We start from the raw sequence: 26,584 nt of genomic DNA, 5'->3' as shown, positions 1-26,584 counted from the left end.
CCTTTGAAAACCTAAATGCAATCCTTTGAAATCTAAAATATTTTGCGAAATAAACAAATAATCCGCAACTCCATTGTTTATTGCGAAATGACTTTCAAATTAAAAAGAAAATCAATTAACATTTGCACAATGAATTTAACAAAAATGACAACAGTGCAATAATCAAATCAAGAATTCACCGGTTGTACTATTCGAACGCAACCGTATACCAAAGATGACGTCACTGCAGAAACAAAAATCAAGTTTAGCCTTGAAAATTGGCTCAATTAGGATGGCAATTAGAATCGCTTATATCTCCTGTTCTAATTAATTGAGAGAAATGGAACAAACATCATCTTCTTTGGAAAGGAAAGCTCTTTCCAACGACATATAATGTTGGGGGGGAGGAGATTTTTTACTCCCTAAATAGCCAAAAACGTGAAATTTCAGCTTAATTAGTTAATTATGGAAAAACTAATTTGAAATTTAGAATTCAGGCTTCAAGGTGCAGACCCCCGGGGTACATTTGAATTTCGTGCCAAGTTTCAGAGCTGTAGGTGCTATGGGGGCTTCTGGCCATCGGGTACAAAGAAACACTGTCTGCTTTATATATACAGTGAAACCCCTCTATTACGGACACTAACGGGACAAACTTTTTTGTCCGTAAGAGAGAGTGTCCGCTTTACAGAGGTTTTTTTAATTTAATTAACTTTAGTTATTTGTTTATGTTTTTTGAAATCTTAAATGAAATATGTGTGAATTCTACTCTTTCATATGCATAGATTTTTTTTAATTTACTAGTTTTTACCAACATATACATAATAAATAATTATTTTATCAGGTTAAATTCAAATATTACAGTTTTGCACACTCAAAGAGATTTAAATAACAGGTTCGCATAAAAATTACATACCTAATTTGTACTTTTAAAAAATTGTTCGATTGATGTCTGTTGATATGTTTTGATCGATGAAAGTCTTTCATTTTCGAAATGTATCTTAAGTTCTTGTACCAAGTCTAGTCCTTTAGGATCGTTGTGTTTAATTGAAAATTCCCTGAGTCCATCTAATACGCTTAAAGCTTCGTTAACATTTTTAATTGTTTTAACGTCTTCTTTTACGGACAGTTCATCTTCATCGTCATCCTCAACTGTATGATCTTCGTTAATTTCGCGCACTATGCTTGCAATTTCTGTTTCGCTTTCTTCAGTGAAAACTTGGTCGTCGATGGGAGCATAGTCTTCAGCGGTCACATTTGTGAACCCTGCTTGTTGCATTAACGACTGCAAATCGGATCCATCATTGTCACAATCAACTTCGTTGTCAATTTCCTCTGTGGCAGATCCTTTTTTGAATCCAACGCGATTAAAGCAACTTACTATTGTTTCTTTTTTAACTTCCTTCCATGCGTGCTTAACTCAGCTGATTGCATCTAACACATCAATTGTTTTGGACAATTCGCTACTTGTTTTAGTTTCTTCCATTTTATTGATTAAATGCTTCATAACCAGTCTACAGGTAATTTTTTTATATCCAGTCCTTTAAAATACCGAGGTCTGGCTGCTTTTCCGATGACAACTGGTTTTAATTTTGTACCATCCATGCTGGCACCCAACAAAACTGTTAAGCGTTCTTTGGAGATTTTGCCACCAGAGCAGTTTTCTTTCCGTAAAGTTAAGGTTTTATCTGGCAGAGCTCTATAAAACAAACCGGTCTCATCAATGTTATAAATGTCACATGGCTCGTAATTTTCAATCAAACTAGGCACTTTCTCAAACCATTTCTCGCAAACGTCAGCATCCACATCCATGGATTCACCACATATTTTTTTAAAAACGATATCATGTCTCGTTCGAAAACGATCTAACCATCCATTGGAAGCTTTGAAATTTTCTATACCCATTTCAGTAGCTGCTTCTTTCGCCTTTTCTTGTAAAATAGGGCCAGAAATCGGAATATTTTTGTTTCTTGCGGACACAAACCATTTAAACACAATTTCATCCACTGCAAGGGCATTACTTTCAGGAAAATCTTTTTTCTTCTCTTGGTTTCCATTTATGAACCATTCTTTCTAAAAACTTCTCTTTTCCTTTTAATATACAGCAAATTTGTGTGCGTCCCACACCAAACTTTTCAGCAATGTTCCGTATTCCAATTTTATTTTTTTCTGCGAAATCTATAACTTCAATTTTTTCTTTAAGAGAAAGAGTACGACGCTGACAATGAGTATTCAGAGCCATTTCAATGAGAACGATGAAACAACTGAATGCTTTTACCCTTAAGTTTACTTTATGATATTGCATTGGCTTTACTTTTACTCTCTATAAAATATTTTTGTTAGATGGCGCGTCAACTCGGCTCCACTTAGACACAACACGCCTGCTTGTTAGTCATCTGAAAAGGAACAAGGCAACGGGGGAGGGTGGGGGTATACAGACAGAAACTTGCAGAATAATCATTTTCTCTTTTCTTTTCTTTTATTTTTGACGATTTGATGATGTTTTTTGGAATAAAAAATGCATTTCGGTGTCAAGCTGAAAATTTTTTGCTACGCAGTAGATGCAAAGTAAAATTGCAAAGAAATATTTTTTTTATCTCCGTATAAGCTGGTCGACTTTGCATTAAATGAAGCCTTTCAATGGAGTAGCTATTTAATTCTCAAGTTTTAAATACTATCCGCAAAAAAGGATATATCAATGTAAATGACTTCGAAAAGGTTGTCCGTACGAGAGAGGTTCCTTATACATTAGGTTTAATGTCTCTCTGCCGGGGAATTAAAAACTGTCCGCATTAAAGGGGTGTCCGTTAGGAGGGGTTTCACTGTATATATATATATATATATATATATATATTTTTTTTTTTTTTCTGGAAAAAGTTCTGTGGAATAACTAGCCCTTATTTAAAAATTTTATGCTTCAGTAATCATTTTTCAAATCATTACTTCTATGTTTTATTTTAAAAATTTGTGCTAAATTATGAACATATTACTGTTTGTTACTTTTAAGAAAATTTAACTTTTTTTTTGCAATGGAAGAATAATTAAATTTTAACTGAATAAACTTTATGATTATTAAAATTAATTTTTTAGTGCTCCTAAGATGATATCACTTATGAAGTCAAGCTACAAAATAAATATCTAATGTTTAAATTTTACAAAAAAAAATGTTCTAGATTGATCTGTTAATTTTAACAGCAAAAGCTAATTTTTCTCTTAGCTTTTGATTTAGGAGAACAAATTTAGGGTTAAAGTAAATGCTCAAGTGGAAATGGTACAAAATATCAAAAAAGTGTAGTAAATAGTTGTTTCAAAGCTATCCTGAATTTGCCTCATCTGTGAAAAATCTTCTGTTCATAGCAGTAAAGGTGTGATTCAATATGACTTTGAAAACATAACCAAAGTTTTTAATGCAAAAATAAGCTAAATTTTTATTTATTTTTAGTTCTATCCGGTGCTGCTTTTAAAATACTGGGATGAATACAGCATTATAAATACATTAACTCCTCATTATATCACTCTTTGTGTAGGTCGTGCTTTACCTCTGTCCGGGGTTGTCTTATTTTGTCCACCCCGGAAGAAACCGTCCCGGAAAAAATGTCATTTTGTTGTTACTTCATCAGTAAACTAAAAGTTTTGAGTTAAAAATAATTATATTGATTTTTCCTATGTAAGTAATATTTTAATATAAAAATAGCATACATAAATATGTATATGAACAATTGACAGTAAAATGTAATGAGGAACAGAAAATTCGTTAACATTTGTTTTTCAGTAAGCTTGTTTTCTGCTGATATAAGCAAGTAATTTTAAAATATTGTAGAAATAAAAAGATTGAAAATCCCCCCCCCTCTCCTCAATTTTTCTCAAGCATGATATTTTTCATCTTCGTTTTAGGTTTATTATATGCAGTGGGAGGTTATGATGGTGCATCAAGACAATGTTTAGGGACAGTTGAACAGTATGACCCTGAAAATGATTCCTGGATACCTGTCGCTGAAATGTCAGCAAGGAGAAGTGGGGCTGGTGTGGGGGTTCTAGATGGATTACTGTATGCTGTTGGTGGGCATGATGGACCTTTAGTGAGAAAAAGTGTAGAATGCTACAATCCAGAATCCAATTCTTGGACATCAGTGGCAGACATGATGATGTGCAGGCGAAATGCTGGTAATTATTTTTAAAATTTTCCCCCGTACTGAAAACTCTTTTGGTTATTATAAGTTGAAATTACTATTAAGTTGTCATTTCAAAGCTCAGTTCCATATTTAGTTACATCTTATAACTTTTAAGTGGATGCAGTTCTAGCATACAGGGCCACAGCTACGGAAGACATCTGGGGAGGGTGGGGGTGAAAACCCCTCCCAGAACTCTAACACCTTATTTTCTACAAATAAAGAGGAAAGAACAGCATTTAAGCTTTTCCAAATGGAATAGGTTTTAACAAAACAGCCTACTGAGTGGCAAGTAATCACATTAAATTTCGATTATTAAACATGCAAGTAATATTTCGTCATGAGCATCTCTACTATAGTTGGGGCAAACCTAACCTGGCAGCATTGTGAAGATGCAGATCCTAATCACACCAGTATAACATTGTCAGGTTAGGTGTACCCCCAACTGTAGTATAAGAGTGCTAAAATGGTCTCAATAAATCATAAAAATGGATCATGGTCACTCATCACTTCTAGCACTGTGCAAATCCTTTATAGGAAAACCATGTGTTATGTCTATTTTTCCTGATAGTCTAAGATCCAATTTGGTTGACTTACCCTTGTCGAGTTCCCCAAAAAGTTGTGCAGAAAAATGGGGATAAAAATATTAAAAACACAATGGCATAGGGTTGTCTAAACTAAAGTGGTCAAATCACAGAGTTGTTGCGATTTAAAATTTCAATAATTAAGTAATTCTGCAGATTTTCTGCAAGTATCTTGAAATCAAAGAAGAAATTTTGCAGAAACCTGCAAAATCTGCAGATTTCTTGTAAAATTTCGTAAAGCAGTGGTTCCCAACCTGGGGGTGATTGCCCCCAAAGGAACCCCCCATCCTCAAGGGGGTTATAAATTCTTGTGGGGCGATAGGGGAGCGATGAGTGTTTAAAAGATTAAATAATAACAATAAAAAGGCTGAAATTATTGAAACTGAAAATGCATCAGACAATTGTTCAGACAATTAATCACAAGTTAAAAAAGAAACAAATTAAAGTTCAGGGGTTTCCTCCACCCATTTTGGTTGAACTTTAAGGAAGTATTCCATCATTCATTGCCAATTTGAAGAATTTTCAAATTTTGTTCTTTAATTTAAAGTATTAGTGTTTCAAATTAAGCAGATTCCAATTTGAAAAAGAAAATTTCATAAAAAAACGTACTTCTGTTTTTTAAAAATACGTTAATGATCTTAGTCAAATATATTTCTCTTCAAATTCCTATCGGTTCATTTTGTAAAGAGAAAAAAATAAAATTCTGCATTTTTTAAAAATAATACTGATGTTCACTAGCAAGAGGAGGGGGGAGGCGTAAAGGTGTCAGTCAACCCATAGTGTGGAGGGGGAAGCAGTAGGCTCAAAAAGGTTGGGAAGCGTTGCTGTAAAGGCATTACATAATCTTTTTCCTGCAAGAATGTCAAGTTAAAGCCAAATAAGAGTTATTTGTGGAAAATTTAGATCTACTTTTAGCTAAAAAAAATGCAGAAACTTAGCAAATTACCTGTATGACATAGTGGAAAAGGGTTTTTTGAAAAAGTAACTTAATATTGGATCAACTTAATCAATAATTTAACTTACTAATCAAGTGTAAAGAGGTAACACTAGCTCAAAGATTAGCCATTTTTTGTCTGGAAAGTTTAACAAACATTCAATTTTCTTTTTATTATACCAGGCAGCTCTGCCCCTTGCTTGGTAACATTCACTCATCCCCTGAGATTGCTTTGGAATTTTGTTTAGCTTTTAAATAGTCTGCTAGGAAGAATCAGATTCAAATGTTCATTTCAATTAAAACAAAATGAAAATCCCGCTCCCCTTCCCGTAGAAAGTAGAATCTAATTAAAGATCTCATTATATTTAGAACCATATGAAAATCTCACTCCCACTCAAAGAAAAAAAGAACTTCAGTAATATACTCAGAACAAAATTATCTTTGAAAAAAAGCATCCCAATACACCTTTCCTTTATGTACAATCTAACTTCTATTTCCACAGCCAAACAGGTGCTAAAAGGCTCCAGAGTATAGCAAAACACTATTTGTATGTTTGAAATTTTTTTTCCAAATGTTTGGTTTCAGTAATTTTTTGCTCTTTACATCTGTCCTTTGAGTTCAGCGTAAGATTTTTGCTAAATTAGAGACCCTTATGTCTCCCATTGTGATTGAGAAAATTAGAACAAACTTCGTCTTGTTCAGAAAAACCAATTTTTAAAATGACATGGAAATTTAGAAGAGACGCTCAAGCAAGAACTCTTTCACTCTTTTATTATGCATTTTATGTAAAATTTTAGCTCAAAAAAAAAAATTATAAAAAAAAAACTAATTTAAAAGTTTTTAAAAAATGTTGTGAAGTGGTTGCTTCTGGTGCCTGAAGTAATTCTGCACCAAGTCTGTAGGTGCAATGGGGTCTCCTGGATGTCCGAGAGTCAGAGACACAATTTCAATTCCCAAGCTGTTCCTTTTTAAGTATGAAGAAATTCAAAAATCTACCATTTATTTAAGTACACAGTCGAACCCTGCTATAGCAAACCCTTGATACAACGACCCTTAGTTGTAGCGAACTTTTTAACTGGGCCCAACTGGAGACTTATGTTTTTAATGTATTTTCAAACGCTTGTACCAAACTCTAAATGCTGTAAAATTGGCTATAGCAATCCAAATATTTCTAAGATTTTCAGTTTTTCATAGCACGTGTGCCAGTTACATTCCTTACCAATTTTTTCATAGGCAAATACCAGCTTCTGCAATAGTTACCCCTTTTCAACCGGAATACTTCTTTCCAAACCACAATCACCTATTGTTCCTTTGATAATATTGTATTGCAAACTTCACACTGACCATAACTAAATTAGGCGATCGAAAAAAATATGTTGGGGATTAAATTAGATCTATTTTGAAATTGGAAAACAGAGAAAGTCTTTTCTCGGTTTTCAAGGAATTTTTCAGAAAATAGTTAATAGAAAAATCAACAAAACGTACATAAAGGCTTACAACCAAAAATAACTTTCCTCCCCATCTTATGGATAAATAAAAAGATACGTTACAATAGTTAGTCCTTCTGAAAACAATAATTAATACTAATATTTTATTCTTTTCACTCATAGAATAATCATGAAATGAAGACATTCATAAAGTATCTTAGCAAGTGCTTACTTTTTTTCGAAAAATTGGTTGTATGAATCCTCATTTTTTTTGGCAGCGGAGTGGCTCCTGAGCCACTCCGCTGACGGTTTGTAATAGATGGGTTTGACTGCATTAATTTTGTCTAGATATTGAATGAATACCTCAATTGAATATTTTGAAAAATCCAGCAAGAAAAAAACATATTTAAGTAGATTTTGCATTTTGCACTGTATATATCTTAATTTAAAATATTTTCCTAGGTGTTGTAGCAGTTGAAGGCATGCTATATGTTGTGGGAGGGGATGATGGCTCATCTAATTTGTCATCTGTTGAAGTGTACTGCCCCAAGTCTGACTCATGGAGCATGTTGTCTTCTTTTATGACAATTGGTCGCAGCTATGCTGGTGTTGCCATTGTTGACAAACCTCTGTAAAAGGCTGTGATTGTGAAATTATCTCACTCTGCTCTTATCTGTTAATTAGTGTACATATGTTAATATGAATGTTTATATTTATTTTAATTTGTGTTTTACTTTATTTTCAAAATGCAAATGACTTCCTGTTGTATAAACTTGATATGCAACGAAAATTGTCAGCAACAATTGCACTTTGGACTTGGAAAGAAAAACACAAAAACTAAAAAAAATCTCTGAACGAGCATATACATAAACAAAGCAATCTTTTTAATTGGTGTAAAAATATGAAAAATACTAAAATACTATTTAGCTTAATAAAATGAATAAATATATTTTTAGTAAGCATCAAGTGATATCTTGTTCACTACTTTAAATGATAAATCTGAAAAAAGTTCTTGTGCAATTTTAGATAAAAATTTGATAAATCAAAAATATTTTGAAAGTAATACTTTTTAACAAAAAATAATCAAAATGTTTTCATTATTTTGACTAATTTTAATGCATCTGCATAAATTTTTAGTACTCATACAAAAGCTTAAAAATTTACATGATCTATGTATTAAATTTCATTCAGTTATTCAATTCAGTTAGGTTCAGTTATTTTCTTTCAAGTCTAAAATTTGTAAATTAATTTTAGATAAAACATTGCACTTTGCCTTGCATTTCTCAAGTCTTTCTTTATCACTTGTCTTCTCAGTGTTACAATTTTTGTTTAATAAAGAGATTTTAAGATCAAAACTGTATTTTTATTGTAATACTAATGCTACACACAGTGCTGCTCATGCTGAAATTTGAGATTTTTTTGCTTGCAAGGACTTTCCAGCAGATTTAAAAATCAACTAAAATAATAATATCAATGTATTGCGCATTTTATTTAGTGAAACTAGCCACCTATAACGACTTTGCTTGCTTAGGGTACACTTTTTTTTCTGGAGCAAAATGTAATACCTGCCAAAAGTGGCCAATCTCCATGGGGATTACACATATAAAATCTTTTCAAATCGAATAATATCTTCTGTGAGAAGTATGACCTCAAAATTTTCAGCAAAAACATTAAAATGCTCTCTAATTTTTAATGCAGTGAAAGGTCATATTTTTGGTTTGAAAGATGTCAGCTGTGAAGAAATTTGCTGTTCAAAACTCTAAAGGTCAGTTAAGTTAAAAGTCTCCTTTGGTGCTTAAACGTTGCAGTACAATAAAGACTTTTTTGATTTTCGATATCAAAATTTTCCTTCTTTTCATTTTTAGATTATAAGTATACTTGGATCACATGTATAACTGTTGCAGTGAATCACATGCAGTGCATATGTTTCACTGCAACTAGATTACCCTATCCCTCCAATATAGTATATTCTGCAGCTACACATTGCACTCGTTGCCCCCAGTCTGGTCAGAAAAGATGAGACGGACAACCAGGATACCTCGTTCTGTAATATTTTTCTGGAGCGAAATGTAATGCTTGGCAAAAATGGCCAATACCTATTCGCAACTCTAATAAACTATAGGGGGCGCTGCAGCCAGTCTAATGGTGGATGAAAAAGGTAAAACAAACAGATGCCGTAACTTATAACTTGCTTTGAAGCTTAATGAATGACAGTAATATTTCATCGTTGTTTGTGAGAAATTTTCTTTTCTATTCCTCTGAAATTACATTACACCACAAACTCTGAAGCCTGTAATTTTCTCCAAAGAAAACACGTGGAACGGAATGTTTTACCTTTTTCTTTAGTGTTGTTAATCACTGCAAGGTAGCGTATTCCAGCTCTGGAGTTGCGAATGGACAATACATATGGGTCATTCCATATAAAATCGAAATAATTTCAAAATTTTTCGTACCGCACCATTTTGATGAAATTTGGTAGGTAATATGTATCAACATTACGTACTCCCAAACTGCTATATTTTTTTCTTGGAAAAATTTTGTTCCTGAGATACCACTATTTTTTTGCTCCGCGGGTGAGTAAAATTTAGCATTTTCAATTTTTTTTTCTAAAAGCTCTTGTACATTTATTTAAATTAGTAGAAAGGTCTAACATGGCTTATTGTAAAGCTGAAAGAATGAACTTTTATTTGTGCTTTAAAAAAAAACAATCTAAGTTGAGCCTAATTAGAAGTTGTCCCAAGGTTAAATGCGGCAGTGAGAAACTAAGAGATGTAAGTGCACTTTTAAAAGTTTTTAGTTCAGATCCTAGGTAGGCTTTCATTTAACTTTTTTTCTAAATCATGCTTTATATCAGCACCTACCAGGGCTACTAGTACCATTTCTTGCCTTAAAACAGAAAAGAGGTTCTCCTACTACTTGCACTGGTTACTTCCCAATTTTTTAGTTTCGGCACTTACATCCCTTTGTTTCTCACCGACTCAAATCATGGTTCAAAAAGTGCAGTTTTCAAGCTATAAAGTCTATGAGGGATTTACAGTAGGAGGTTAATTTTTTTTCCTGTTGCAGTTTGTTATGCATACTGGAAGCGCAGAAAAAATAGGCTGATGCTAGTAGTCCTTCATGATGAAGAAATGGCATAAACTTAAGAAAAAATGAAAATGGGCTTTTTCACTCCCCAAAAACAAGATGTGGGTTAGGTGATAAAAATTTGAAATTATTTAATTTTTAATTATAGTAAAAGGGAAAAAATCACAAGGCCGCCGAAGGTAAATGTGGGCCCCTTTGTCAGTTAGGTCTCCTGATCCCCTTCCCCCATAAAGTTTTCAAAAGTGGTCCTTCCAAAGACCCCCGCTCTCTTTCTTACAAAGCTCACATGGCCTCTCGTAGGCCCATAAAAGTGAACGTGTATTCAGTGGCGTAGCTACTGTGTTTGCCGCCCTTTCTTTGTGAAATAGCAAAAACATAAAACTGTCAAAGGTTTTTAATTAAAACTAGAAATTTAATTGAAGAAAAATAACACTTAATTACTTTCTATATACTTTCAAAAAAAAAAAAAAAAAAAGGAAGGGGATAAAGGCTTAATTTAAGAAAATTGCTTAATTTAAGTCAAAAACCGCAATTTTAGTAAAGTTATTAGAAAGGGCTTTTCGGGCTTGCTCCCGATTTTTTTCCAAAATTAGTCTTTTTTAGTGTTTTTATATTGACGTTAGGGGATCGATGGGCAACGAAAGAAAAAATTTTACGAAATTTTAAAATGTAGCTTAGGTATACCTAAGAGACGTCATGGAAATCGGAAATGGTCGGATACTTAATGCGAAAATTTTAAGCTCTGAAATAGCAATTTTAGGCTATCTTTGGCAACGCAATTTTATGCTTATTTTAACGCAGTTGTATAGGCGTTAGGAGAGAGAGGGGCGCTGAGGTTTCTTACTGAAATGTTTTTTAAATTGAAATCAATTTTAAGGGAATCTTTGGTGGTTTGGTTGAAAGGGGAAGGTTCCGATTCTTTCTTCGGAAATTTTTCGGCACTGAAGTCTCAAAAACGCAATTCTAGGCTGTCTTTGGTGACGTTGAGAGGTTCTCTAATGGCATAAAAAATGTTGTGAAGCCATGCGTTTTTCTCCTGAAAAATTTCCGTAGTTGACGTCAGAGTTTGGTTTGGTTTCATAATATTAGAACGAAGAGGAGGACAGAGGGATGTTTCCCTCTAAAAATCATTCTTAAAGCTGAAGTTTATTTTAGACTATCTGTCAGAAGGAAGGGTTAGCGAGCTCTCCTACTCACGCAAATTTTTAAGAAAGAAAGATTTTGGGCTATCTTTGCGGACGTTAGGAAAAGGGATAAAGAGTTCTTCCCTCGGAAATTTTTCAAAATTGAAGTTTTCCAAACGCAGTTTTAATCTTTGGAGACGTTAGGTGAAAAGGGGAGGGTGATTAAGATATCTTTGTCAGAAAAATCCCAAAAATTGAAGTCCTAAAAACGTATTTTAGGCCATATTTGATCACGTTAGAAAATCAAGGACAGTCAGGCAGTGGCGTACCAAGACAGATGGGGGCCTGGGGCGCTACTCGAAATGGGGGCTTACCTGGTACTAAAACTGAAGTTTCTCAAACTATGTGTACGTACCATATATTACAGTAATTATTTTAAGCAGTACATTTTTACATATTTCAATAGTGTTGGTTTGATTTCGGACACTATTATAAATACCACAGTAAAACACGTGGTTTTAAGTAAAATTAAGTAAATACTATATTTTTAATAAAATTGTGCTTTGTCAGAAAATATCAAAAACGGAAAAAAGTCCTAAAATTATATTGTATCTTAAAAATTTATTGCATCTGAACATCCAAGTACGGTGAGCAGAAACGTTTAGGCGTTCCAGATTTAATTAATTTTAGGATAAAAATTGGCTTTTACAGAAAAAAAACCTTTACTGTTCCTTTGAGTAAGACACACCAGGGAACTATTTCCCTGATAACATCACCTAATCTCAGAGAAAAATATTTTTAAAACATGCTTACCTAAATAAGGATGAAATTCACATGTTCACAGTCTAAATAAAACTTTTCTGCAGGTCTCACTCACAAGAAAAAAAAAAAAAAAAATCCTAACTATCACATTTCAACGCAAATGGAGCAGAATCACGGAGGAGACGGTTACATTTGAGGCAGTGAGAAGCAAAGTGATGCAAGTGGCAAAATTAAAAATTTGGAGGTAACCAGTACACATAGTAGGTGAAGGCCTCTGTCTTGGGGCAAGAGTGTCCTGGTAGGCGCTGCTGTATAGCATGATTTAGAAAAAAAGAATATCAATGAAAGCCTACCTAGGCTATAAGCGTTTTACTCAAAACTTGAAAATGTCCACTTACATCCCTTTGCTTCTCACTGCCTCATATGAGCCAAGGACGAATTTTACACAAAATGCATTTGCAATTTATACACTTGTAATGTAATTTTTCGTTACACCGTGATGGAGTACTCTTTAGTAGAACAAAGAGTACTCCAACTTTCCATTTGGTATCATTTTTGAACCGTTTCACCACTGGAAGCCATATTTGAATTATGCAGTGATAAAGGAGTCCGCTGCCTATAATGCCATAAGCCTTATAAATGCGACTTTTACGTAATTATAAGTTTTTAGATAGCTTAAACACTGTATTGCCTTTTTAAAAATAGCGATAGGGGGTAAAAATCATTAAGTATTTTATTTATTATTTTACATACGGAGTTATTCAAGGAAAAATATTTTTGTATTTCCACAAGAGAGTAATTCACAACTTATTGGAATATTGCTTTAAAAAATAAATTAAAAAATATAACTTCAATAAAACAAAGATTTTCAATTATTTATTTCTCAGTATTTTAAAGTACTACTATGAAGAAATTCGCGAGAAAAATAACAATATTCAACTACAAAAAAGCAATGAGTGAAATAATTTTAAATCCGATAAAAAATTTAGTAGGTTGTTTGTTTTTGTTTCTTACTTGAAAGTAATTGAATATTACTATACTTGGTTATCCTGACTTTAAGCTGACATCTTACTGTAGTTCAAAAGGACAGATTATCTTAAACAATGTCTTAATAATTTTATGTGCAACACATTTTAAATTTTCGCTATCTGTACAGGTAAATATAAATTATTACAAGAGCTAATTTTTATAAAGGACTCACGTCCTCTAACTCTGGTATATTATAGTATACATAAGAGAAACAGTTAATAGAAAAACAGAAACCTAATGTGCTTGAGATCAAAACTCTTTCTGTTAACTTTCAAAAAAAAAAAAAAAAAACACGTATCTTAAAAATGTTAAATATTATATGTTTACAGTGCGCTTCCGTTCAGGTTATTTTCATTTACAGTACAACTTCATTTTTCCGAACTAGCGAGAACCAAAGGCAATCCGGATAACGAAAATCCGGATATGATGATTTAAGCATATTTAAAATATTGTGTGGGTGGAAAAAATATATTGAAACTAAGTCGAAAATTTATCGTTTTAGTTCAATTTATCCTCAAAATAACCCTAGTATTTTCTAAATAAAAATTGGTAGCCTCCCAAACTTTAAATTGAATCTCCATTATTATAGGGCGAGATTTTTTTCGAAAAATGAGAAAAATTATAAAATTCAACAAATTTGTATTACATCCATTCAAATTATATAAACAATGCCTTACCTACTCTCCTAACGTCTTTAGCATTTAACCACGATGATAAATAAGATGAAGATTATTGGGGGCCTCTTTTACGTGGTCTTTTGCTCTCTTTCTGAATTCAGCTTCAAATAGTTTTTTCGACTTATCTTAAAATTGGTTTAAAACTATACAAGATGAGCAAAAAATATCCTGAGAACGGAGTAAAAAGAAAAAAAAAGTTCGTGGTACGAGCTAGAGAAGATACTCTGAAGAATGGTTGTGGTTCTGTTGGATAAAGATAGTGGTTCCAATTCCTAAGCCATAGGCTACGGCCAAGGGAACAGTGTAACTATTTTCCCTTAGGCCCTTGGGGTGGGGTAGACAAGTTCTCGTCATTGTAAAAGCTGAGAGGAAGACATTATGTTGACAACTTTATGACGTTTAATTGTAGAAAAAGGACGTTTGAGCATTTCCGCTGTTTTGTATTGGTGTGTATTTCCCTCAGCATTAGCTCCCATATTTCTCCTCCGAGAGGAAAATTCTTAGATAAGACATAACAATATTGGTCACTCTGGGAAAATACATTCATGCTCTTTACTGCGCCCTACTCTCTCTTCGTGTATCCTTCCCACTCTTTATCTACATTAAACCATGCAAATTTTCTGCCAACGCCTGCACAGCGTGTTTTTCTTCTTCTTCTTTTTTTTTTTTTTTTTGGGGGGGGGGTGACTTTTAATAACTTGTCCTTTTTTAAAAATTAATTTTAAGCATTTATTTAGTCAGTTTAGCACACCCAAAATATGGCGCCCGGTGCACGAGCCCCGTCTGCCCCCCTCTAGTTACGTCCCTGATTATCGGACAAAGGGCTAGGAACTATTTCTTTTGCTTGGCCGCAGCTCATTTCTCCATACTCAAGTAAGCTTGCAATCGAGTATAGAATGGATGGGAGGAGGTATTATGCAGTCAAGGTCAAAAGTCCCGAAGGATTGACCAATTAAACAGTTTTACGGTGTCGAAAGGGGCATAGCAAAAAGGAAGTCCCCTTTGCTTGAGTCAGAAGGGGTCCGATTTGTTCTTAAAAGTTACAGTTTCGGGCACACAGGAGACCAAACTTAAAACCACAAAAGTGCAGCTGGTAAAAAGAAAAATTTATCTGACTGATTTTTCCAACGCCACAAAGGATAGACAACTTCTCATTTAGGAATGGATTTTCTTGGTTATATGTTTGAATTTGGTTTCAAAAATAGTGTATGAATTAAGACTAGACCATCGTAGTCTTAATACACAAAACAAAACATAAAACAGATATCTTAGCTGTATACTGTAATGATCAAAAATTATAAACGTGCATCTGTTATGCATTAGTTTTTTTTAGTAATAAATTGTTTGAAAAAAAATGCATAAAACTTTGCTGAAAGCACTTAACAAAATAAAAGCAAATGATTTTTATAGGTTTAGTTAATTTAAAAATTTGGGGCCCCCATTAAATTCGTGGCCTTTGCCTTTGAACACTAGGACGGGTCACTATGAAAAAAAGTCATATTTAACAAAATTTATGATATATACTCGCATATATTATAGGTAACTGATTAATATTTCTAATCATGATGTATATGACAGATCTACAGGAAAAAATAAGACACAATTTCGGGGCTTATGCCAAAGCGGGGCCTGTGGGACATAATTTGCCCTCTCTTCGTTTAGGCAAGAGTCACTGAAAAAATATTCATTCTACATAAAAAGTCAACTTTTTATTTATCTAAAACATGACATAAGGCACGTCTGGCGAAAAAGAAAACGAATTAAAATTTTGGGGCCTATGTCAAAGCGGGACCTGGGTATCATAACCCTCCATTGATCCCGAAGAGGTATTGATTGTATCCCTGAACAAATATTTGGTCTTTAAAAAAAATTATGATTTATTAAGCCAACTTGTTTAAGCATTCAAACCAAGATATGCGACAATATTGGTGAAAACCAAAAATTGAAATTTGGGGGCCTATGTCAAAGCGGGGCCTGGGGCGGACCGCCCCCTCCGCCCCCCCTTCGGTACGCCACTGCAGTCAGGGTTCAAATGCTGTTTTTACAAATCGATATTGAAGTATCGAAGTCTTAAGAACGTAATTTTAAGCTAGATGTTGAGACTTTATAAGAGAGGGTGGGAGTTTTCTTCAGGAAAGTTTTCAGAGTTGAAGATATTGTTTTTTATTTTTTGGCTGTGTTTGCTACGTTAGAGGAAACAGCAGGGTTATGGGCTCTGCCCAGAAATTTTTCAACATTGAGGTCTAAAAACGTATTTCTGAACTATCTTTATCACTTATACTTCGTTTGAAGAAGAGAACTCTTGTAAAGAGTGGGAAATCAAAGCAAACTCTGACACATATATAGTGTGATGAGCAATAAAATGTTTCGCGTAACATTTTATACCTCCTCCTCTTTTTCTTACTCTTGTCACCATTTTTCTGAAGTAAAAAAAGGGAAAAGTTTTTGTTTCAAGAGTAAGCTTTCAAGAAACTCCCACAAAATCCTGCATTAGATTTTTCTTATAACAAAAATTGGAAAAGTTCATTGTTTTCGTCTTTCTGAAGTAACCTCTACAGTCCAAATAACAAATTTTTTTAAAAAGTACTATACATGTTTCATAATGCACTCAAAAGGACAAAATAACTTTTCTGGGTCAGAATGGAATATTTAAGTATTTCTTCAGTTCTCAGTTCTTCCAATAAAATGACACCACAAACAAAGAAAAGTGCGACTCAAGTCAGGTAGAGATCTTTTTATAATTATCAAGCTTTCAATCATAAATTTGAGTGTTGAAACATGCATATTTTTCTTAGTGGAAAATTTGGTTTGAAATGACTAGAAACACACTTTTCTTTGTTTGTGGTGTCATTTTCTTAGAATAATTGAAAACTACAGGAATATTTAAATTGTCCTTTCTGACCCAGAAAAGTTATTTTATATTCCTTATTTGAAAAATACATTTTTTTTCCACATCAAAAGGGTAAATTTGCCGCCCCTAGAAAAGTGCCGCCCGGGGCGGACCGCCCCCCCTTAGCTACGCCACTGCGTGTATTGGTTAAGAAAGCATCCTAATGCAACAATTAAAAATTAACCAATTGAGGTATCAACACGATTCATATTTCAAATTAAACAAACTATTGATATTGCGCTGAATAACATGTTTAAGATAAATACTGAACGGAAATATTTTTAAAAAATGAAAAACGAAAAAATCCTAATGAGAACACTTGTGTCGCACATTTATCACACTAGGGAGCGCAACTGAATTTTTTCAGTTCTGAATGAATATATGAGTAACTTTAATTCCGAAATTAACAAGAAATATATTAACCCCCTTCATAACACACGGCAAAACAATCCAAAGAAATCTCGCTTCGCTGGCAACCCCGAATAAAACTAAACTGAAACTTCCTAATATCGCCAGACAAGTGGAACTTACGGGTTGACGGAACTTCTGCCAAATCGTTGCTTCTGCGATGAATGCGCGAAAATAGGGTTTTTATATAAGTTCTACGCATTAACATGTTTGATGCCGTAATTGTTATAGCAAAGCGAATCAGAGCAATACTTACGGTTTTATGTTACGTCGGTAATTCATTGCAGCTCTTTAGTTTGGTATTTTTGACTTCTGTTTAAGAGTCATCATCAAATATGGAATTGCAAAAGTGAAGAAATTTTCTTATTTGTTTTTCGGTAATTGCTTGTGAAATAACGACATTGATGAGATAATTGATTTACTCAATACTATGGATTTTGGATTGGATCTACAGAAGAAAAATTAATTGCCTTTTAAAATCAATATTAAAATGTGTGTATCGTTAAAAAACAAGTTTTAAATTTATTATATATTTTAATTAACCAAATAACGATTTTATTAATGCAAATTCAGTTTACATCAGATTTTTGCCGAATATGGCAAATATTCACATCAAACCTCACCCCTCCCACTGGGGGTTTCCTTTTACGAATCCAGTTTTTGTCGGATCTTTGCCAAATTTGGATCAGATTCTTTGAAGCTTAGGAATTTTCATAGGGAGTTTTTCGCCCACCGATGGAGGGGGGGGGGGGCAAAACACCCCACAGAGGTTTTCCTAATACAAATCCAGTTTACGTCAGATTTTTGCAAAAGTTTTGTAGACAGGTCCTTTGATGCTCAAGAATTCACTTAGGGTAGTTTTCGTTCGCAATGGGGGCCACCCTCTCTCCCACAGAGGATTTCTTATACAAATCCAGTTTTTGTCGGATCTTTGCCAAATTGGGCACAGCGGTTCTTTGATGGTCAGGAATTGTCATAGGGTTTTTTGCCTACCTATGAAGAAAGGGGGAGGGTGCGAATACACCCCAAGAGGGGTTTTCATTATGCAAATCCAGTTTTTGTCGGATTTCTTCCCAAACGTGCAGCAATCCTTTGATGCTCAGGAATTCACATAAGTTTTTTCTCATCAAAATGGAGTGTTCGGGGACCACCTTGGGGGGTTTCTCCAGAAAATCCAGAACGATTAAGAAAAAATCCAATGATGTCTAAATTAAAATTTTGAGTCATAAAATTAAGCTTTCTAAATTGTTAAACATGTTCTAATAGTTAAACATGTGTCACTAGACGAAACTTTTATTTTATAGGTAGACTGTGCAATGTCGGGTAATGCAAGTATATTTCGTAGTTCTGTGGGCTCAATGGGTGTATGGTGTGATAATTTTCAAAATTTATAGCAGCCTTCTTTAAAGATTTATTGTTAGTATTTTACTCAATGATACTCAACTAAGTAAAAAGTCTTAAAGCAAAAGCTATTAAATGACTAAAAATAAACCATTTAAGACATCAATACGAAATATAGTTCAAAGTACATTCAAATTATTGAGACTGCCTAAATTGAAAGATTTAAACAAAATATTTAATTGAATATTTAAAACTTTTTCATTGTGAAGCACTTTTGTCATGCATTGAGCTATACCATTTGCACGCCCCCCCCCCCCCCCGGAAAGTTTTGAATTAGAGAAAGAATTGTATTTATTACATTTGGAAATATTTTTTGTTGTTTTTCGATCCTTTGCATCCCCCCCCCCCCAAGAACATATTGATAGATAGAAAATATCGATATTTGGAGAGCGATATATCTCGCTATTAAAAATTCTGATATCGCCCAGTCCTAATGTGTATACACTATATGACGCAAACATTCACACATCTAAGAAATATATGCGAGTGAAAATTTTTTTTAAGTAACCTCCCCCACCCCCCTGAACATAAAAAAAAAACTATTTTCTGGTTGTGCCACTAGAGTGTGGAATGATTATTTTCAGTATATTGCATTGTGCATGAGATATTTTTTCTATATGGGACAGGGTTTTCCTTTGTCCTAGCTATGCATTTTTTAATTGCTTTCTTTTCCTTCATAGGAAAGGGAAGAGAGCAGGGTTTTTGTTGATTGTATTGCTAATTGATTGAAGCTAGCTTAGCTCGCTTATCGGCTAAATTTCTGTAGCTTAGTCACTTGGTAAAATAGGTGATAATGGTGTTGGTGGATATTTTTGACATTTTAAAGTAACTATTAATGTAATTTAATGCATTTAATTTCTATGTAGAAATATTTTAAAATGCAAAGTAACTTCTACTCTTTTTTTTTTTAATGGTGTGTGCAGGAAGGGGAGGATTTTCATTGATTCAAGTAATTCCTTTAAATTCTTAAATGGGCATCAGCTTGTGAACGGGTACAGCTAGTTATGATAAACATTCCTATCTATATCCACAGAACCATGTGACAAACACACAATGCACAAACAAACTAGCTCTCTCACAATAGAGCCATAATGTATATTGCAATTTTTTTAAATTAGTCGTTGGGGTCCCTAGAACTGCTTAGTTCCTGGAACTGAGCTCCATTTTGGGTTCATGGCTGAACAAGTTTTACTCATCCCATTTTAATATTTGGTGTGCAAACAAGTTTTAAAGGATTTTTTTTTTCAAGTTTGACGCTTTATTGGGAAAAAATGCTTTTGTGTTCAGTTTTCCAAGCGTTGTCCATCGTTGGCCACTACCTTTTCCCATCTTCCTGGCAATTTTCGGATGCCTACCCTAAAAAACGATGCGTCTTTTGATGCAATCCACGAATCGATCCAGTTTTGGACTTCAAAAGAGCAGAAGTGCAGATACTCAAGAGCATGTGTCATCAATGAAAACAAATAGTAGTCGGAAGGGGCAATGTCTGGGCTATATAGGGGTGGGGTAGGATTGACTATTTCAGGGTATCGAGGTATTTTTGACCCGCGGCGCAACATGTGGGCGAGCGTTATCAAGTTGCGAAATGACCTTGTTGTGTCTCTCCCAGGGTTGCCAGACGTCCCGGATTTCAAGGGACAATCCCGTATTTTGAAAAATTGTCCCGCGCCCTGGGGAACTTCCATAGGGGACGGCTAAAGTCCCGTATTCTAGTTAATAACCATACATATTTTACAAAGCGAGACATTTTTTAAGGGGAAAAAATAAAGTAAAACAAAAAATTGTGAAATAAAGAGCAATAAGAAAATCATGTGGCAGCAAAGGCAAAAATTATTTTTGTTGAAATTTGGTTTTTGTTTTGGAAGAACCATGAGAAGCTGAATGATTACTTCCTCTTGGCTCATAGACTAATGTTAGAAATATATCTCTGCTGATGCATCGTCAATCGTAATGGAAACGATTTTTATACTTTGATCGGCCACATTTTGCAAGGATTAAGGTTTTGTTACGATTGAATTTTTCAGATTTATCATGAAGAGATGTTCTACGTCGGAAAGCACCCCTTAAAAATACACCACATATCCAGTAATTACTCTCAACTTCAAAAAGATCCCCCTCCCCCCCCCCCCTTTCACTCCTAGAAGCCTGTCCCGTATTTACTATTCTTTAATCTGGCAACCCTGGTCTCTCCTTATATTGTGACTGTTTTTTCAGCAGTGCTCAGCTCAAACGCATCAATTGAGTTCCGTAAAGTTGTTTGACACAAATCTTCGTCCAATATAGCCTCCAATTCGGCATCTTCAGAGTTTTGTGGCTGACCATCGTACTCTTTGTCATTGGTACCAAAATCACCACTTCTAAAATGTCGAAACAAAAACTGAAATGTGAAAACTGATGATGCATGTTCCCTGTATGCTTCTTGCAGCATTCAATTGCCTTCAGTCGCACTTTTCTTCAAATGGAAGCAGAGAAGTAAACTTTCCTCCAAATTGTGTTTTCTTGGTACAAAAGTTGACATATTCAGAGTGCACAAAAACTATGTTGTTTCCACTTCAGCGAAATGTCATATATTGAAAATGGAAGCCTAACGATGAGGTTATAAAATGAGGTTAGTTGCAACATTGTCCATTTCGATTTAATACCAGTGACGTCATCTTTTGAAAATCCTTTAAAACTTATTTGTACACCAGATAGAAACTTTTCTTTAGAAGAAATGTTTTCAGAAAGCAATTTGTATGAACGTAAGTTGTTTCAATGAAGTAAAACAAAACATCAAACCAAAGAAGCACAACAAATGTTTAACAACTACAACAAGGTTTTGAAATTTTATTTCAGAAAAGAAGTACAACTACAACAAATAGAGAAGGTTAAAATATTTACAAGAAAATTATGAGAGCAAAGATTTAAAATCGTGGCTTTGATGTAGTTAGATATACTTTTAGCAAGTACAGGGTGGCCCAAACAACATGAAAGAAATTATTTTAAGTACTTTATTTCAAATGTATTGCTAGAAGGACATTTCTTTCATAGTGTAATAGCACACATATTGTGCCATTTCAAGTCAATACTGAATTACCCGAAATGAAAAATAAGCAATATGGAATTAATGAACCTAGAAAAATGGTTAATTGAATTATCGTAAGAAAATTTCATGAGAATGATCAAAGTAATGTCCTTATTTGTTGGATATGTCATTCAGAGTTCTGAAAGAAAAGTACACTTAGTGAGGTGGTAACCCAGTGCTATAATTAGGTAGAATGTTATAACACTGGAAATTTGCAGTCATTTTGTGCCATGCTATGGCTGATGCTTTGGTCCTAATCTTGCACCAATTGTCATTGCTTACAGGTTAATGGCCCAATTTGAATCCACCGGGTGTGTTTGGAATGCAAAAAGCATGGTGTGGGGGCAAAAAATTGTTGCTGATGAGAACAGGGAGTATGGCACACGCTTTCTTTGGGGATCAACTCCACTGTGTGGGGGGAGGGGACTTCCACTCGACATTCCTCTCTACAACTGAGCATTTGCAAAGCATCATTATAAAGGCTCACAAAAGCAACAGGGTCACGTTCATACAAGATTATCCCTTTGGCCCCTGAATCAAACCATCTCAAAATGACAAGCTGATATGAGTTAATACAAGATGGGGCTTATCTCCTTAGAGCATTCACAGGATATGGGATGGAAAGGTCCCCCAAACAGTCCGGACCTAAATCCATGCGGCTTCTAATGGGGACAGAATCTATAGGAAACGCTTTAAATCACTGAAGAACCTGAAATTGTCCATCAGAAATGAGATTAAATGAACTTGTTAGTCTCGACACAGTCCAGCTAGTTATATAGGGTTTTGGAACCGGCTTTTTATAACCGGGGACGATAGACCTTTTGAGAATTTTATATGTTTAATGCCATTTATATCTGTATCACATTTGTTTCATGTTTTTGCATTTTGTCTTTTTAAAGGGATTGCTTACTTTCTATCAAGCGTTTTTGGACCATCCTGTAAAACATAGAATGATTTTTTTAAACTCAAGTTGAATAAAATTAATTTTTCTTCAATATAACACTTAGACTTTTAAAAATTACAAAAAGGAAATGAAAAGAAAAGAAAGAACAAAAATAAACTGCAAAGTTTAAATGAGGTAAGATTGACTAGTACCTGTATACTACATATAACTTTTTATTGTTGGAAAACAAACAATAAAATAATAAAAATAACATAAAAATATATAAATGTTTAAAAACCACTGATTTATTATCTGAAATTTTTAAAGATTTGTTAATCACATGCATAAAAATTTTAAAGTCAAAAATCAGTTCAATTTTGCTTTTCTGGATGCTGAAAAAATTATATGTATCTTCCAATTTAGAATAATACAAATTCATGAATTCCTTTGAATTAGTTAATCTCTATCTAAAATTTTTTTGCTTAAAAATACAGTAAACCAATTTTCATTTAAAAAAAAACTTGTACACTTCCATGGTTTTTATAATGTGTAAGAAAATGTTAAATATAATGTATATAATTAGTTTTAATAAAAGCTCATTTCAATAAAGGAAAAAATTTCAACTAGGACAACATGTATGCTCCCATAAACTTTACTAGAATTTATGAACTAAGTATACATAACAGAAATATTGTAGTTGAAAATATTTACAATTGTTGACTCACTGAACTTCAAACCATTTAAGGGGGAAATGCTTCATTTCCAGACAAGATTTGAAGAATCTAGTGTCCATCCACTGAATTTCAATATGCATTGAGCTGGAGGCTGTTGGACATCACAACTAATTTTCAGGTGTCAACCTTCAACAGTTACTGAAATACATATGTACAAGGAACAGTTTTATGTCACTGTTATCTGTAGCAAAATAGCATCAGTAGCAATGTTGTACCTATAAAAAGATGGCAGGTGGATTTAACATCACATTTTTTATGCACATGACTGCTCGTACAAAAATTCAAAGCATAAATTTATTTCTTGGCACAAGTACTTCTTTATAACTTATTTTAAGCTTTAAGATTGGAAAGTTTAAATTTTCAAAAATTCCTGATGCTTTTAAAAAAGTAATATAAAATTGCACACCAAAATGGTTAATTATGGAAACATTTTATAATAATGATAATCAAATATAAGTGATTTTTTATAACATAAACAAATATATATCTGTAATTTTTTTTAAAAGCTTACTATATTCAAAATAAATGTTAAGAAGTTATGTAAATTTTAGCTTAATTTTTTTTTTTCCTTCCAAAATTGTGAACATAAGGACAATTGTAATCAAACAAATGTACAAAAACACTTTTGCAAGCCTAAAAACTAAATGAACTACAATGTACAGATAGCATACAAAATATATATACAATACATAAATGTGCAACTTTCCAAGATTTAAAAAAAAGTGACTAGATGGTATATAGCAATACATTTATAGAACAAAGCATAAACAAACACAGCAGTTAGTTTATACAATACATATTCATACATGAGGGGTAGCCAACTTGTTGATCGCAGATTTCTGTGTAAAATATCAGACAACTATCTTTCTGCAACAATGACTTCTTTAAGCTTTTCTGAAAATAGCAAAGATTTTACACTATTCTCGCAAGAAAAATTTGCATTTTTATGAAAGATTTTCAATATCATTTTTTTCAACACTACTTCCAAAGTATGATCCAATGGAAAGATTCTGCATGTTCTAATTGTTTCATCTCTTTGTATCCATATCATAGTAGATGAAAATTAGTGAGAATTAGGATGAATAAATTTAGCGACAAACGTGTAAAATGGAATTTTTGAAATACAAGTAGGGATTTCTTAATTTAAGCCTGTATACAGGACCTGAAGTTCAACACTGAAAAACTTCAAGACCCGAAATTCAGAAATTGAAGATACTATAAAAAGAAAAACGCACACAACTTTAGGTTTGAAAAAAAAAATTTAAAAGAGGCTTAATTTTCTTTCTCTCATAAGTAAATTACAGGGTGGTGACAGAAATTGTCAAAAAAAGTTCCCTTACTTTTCCCTGATTAAGTTCACCAAATTTCCCTGATTTACGTTACCAATAATAATTGTTTCCTTGTTTTGGCCTACGTGAAAACTATTGCATATTAAATAAAATGCAGTGTTTAAAATGTTTTAAACTGTTAATTAAAAATATATTTTGAAAATAAATATGCTCCTTTTTTTTAGTACATTAAATTATCTACAGGGAAATTTTTTGGAAGTTTAATACAAATACTTTACTTCTAGTCACCAGTTAACATAATAATTCTAAGAAATTATTACAAACACTCTTAAAGAAATATATAATCATTATAATTCTAAAATGTTTATATAGAAATAATTTTGAACTAAATTTTCAAACAGTACAATTATTACTGCAAGAATAACAAAAAGAATTTATTTATGTACACAAGGTAACTCGATTTCAAATGATTTCCTTATTTGTTGGGAAAAAAAATCTTAGATTATTTTTGTAACAAACAACATTGAGATGCAAAAAACAATCAGTTAATTCCAAAATATATATATGCATATAACTTGGTTTTGAAGTAAAAAAGATTTTTAAGTCTGAAAAAAAGAAAACCCTTTGTGTAATCTGAGGCGACAGCCAATAATACAATGGAAAAAAACAAAGTTGATTTTCATTCAACTTTGGCAATTTTAATTCAATTTTAGCAATTAAATTAAAAATGCGAAGAAGTAATAATTTTTAAGCTTTTATCTGCATTAATTTAAAAAAACAAAGATTTTTTCTTGAAATTGTGATTGTAGTATGCTAATTACTTCAAGACAATGAGTAAAGGCAAGGGCACTAAGGCATTAATGACAGCTTCCTCTTTGCCTGTAGGGTTGTTTATTTCATGTAGCATGGAACTCGTGAAAGGTAAATTCGAGCTACGTAAAATAAACTTTACAGACACAGAAGAAATCATAGGAAGCTCATCCTGTGTTTAATAAGTTAAGATTCAATACTTTGACGTCGAGAAAAAAAGATTAACAAATATGCAGCAGTGTATAATCGCATCTCATTAATTTTACTTTTTTCTCTACAGATAATTGGCGGAAGACGCATAGGAAATAAGGGTACTTAATTTTGCAAAGCAAAAAAAAAAAAAAAAAAAATTTTTTTTTTCATTTAATAAATTTTCCCTGAATTTGTTATTTTTTCGCAATTTCCTGATATTTCCCAGATTAATGAAGTTCCCTGACTTTTCTCTGATCTCCCTGATCTGTCGCCACACTGAAATAACTTTTTCTCATAATAAATATTCCTTGCAGCAGATAAAAATTAGGAAGTTCAGAGGAAAGTTGAGAGCAATTTGTCTCATTTTTTAAAAATTGAGTTTTTAAACAGAAAATGAAATAAACATGTTTAAAAATTGTATGGAACTACACTATTTTCATACTTGTGTTAAAAAGGTTTTGTTATTACGATAGCAATAGTTTTAACATAGGGATTTTTCCCGAAATTCTGATCATTGAAAACTCCCTTTTGAGGAGGAATTTTGTCCTTTTGAAGCAAATTGGGGGAATTACTTCAATTCGGGATTTGGGAGAAGGCATCAAAATTAGAGAGAGTTGGCAGCTATGCCTGTATCAGGATTGTTGTTTTAGTGTTATTTTTATGCGGTATTTTATACTTATACTGTTAAACCACTATTTTTGAAGTATTTTATTCCTATGTCTCTTTTTACTATCAGGCAAAAAATTTCAAAGGTGGTTGATGGGACATTTATCAACATATAGTTCATCTAGATGACAAACAGGTTGGCCACCTCTGTTATACATATAAACTTTATTTTTATTTTCTTCAAACTAGCATTAAAGCAATATTAAATTTGTTATAACACAGATAAGTACAGGTAAATAGCAGAAAAAAAGAGGAATAATAAATTAATTCTACTATAAATATGTTACAATGTTGGAAATACTTCCAGAATCATACAGTTTTTTAAAGTAATGCATCAAAACTGTACATTTAATTACTAACAAACAGTACATTTCTTGCTAACAAGTTTCTTCTTTCTGTAAAAACCAATGCGTCATAATACAAGCATAATAATTCAATGAAAATATTTTCACAAACTGATGCGTCACATTACAAGCAT

General features: G+C 33.0%; 2 protein-coding genes across 2 annotated transcripts in view; one reads left to right on the top strand and one right to left on the bottom strand.

Moving 5' to 3' along the window:
* LOC129217025 (kelch-like protein 3) overlaps nucleotides 1–8,304 on the top strand; it is a 45,634-nt gene extending 37,330 nt beyond the window's left edge. The window contains exons 9-10 of the mRNA XM_054851259.1: nucleotides 3,871–4,140; nucleotides 7,553–8,304. Coding sequence (XP_054707234.1) covers nucleotides 3,871–4,140; nucleotides 7,553–7,725 — 443 coding nt within the window. The 3' untranslated portion in view covers nucleotides 7,726–8,304. The remainder of the gene's footprint in view (nucleotides 1–3,870; nucleotides 4,141–7,552) is intronic.
* A 12,982-nt stretch (nucleotides 8,305–21,286) lies between these two features.
* LOC129216309 (uncharacterized protein DDB_G0287625-like) overlaps nucleotides 21,287–26,584 on the bottom strand; it is a 41,975-nt gene continuing 36,677 nt past the window's right edge. Inside the window, exon 7 of the mRNA XM_054850519.1 lies at nucleotides 21,287–23,364. The gene's annotated coding sequence lies outside the window, so the exon portion shown is untranslated. The remainder of the gene's footprint in view (nucleotides 23,365–26,584) is intronic.

Source organism: Uloborus diversus, chromosome 2, assembly GCF_026930045.1.
Source record: "Uloborus diversus isolate 005 chromosome 2, Udiv.v.3.1, whole genome shotgun sequence".
In the NCBI taxonomy this organism is placed as follows: Eukaryota; Metazoa; Arthropoda; class Arachnida; order Araneae; family Uloboridae; genus Uloborus; species Uloborus diversus.
This window is presented reverse-complemented; position numbering and strand designations above follow the sequence as displayed.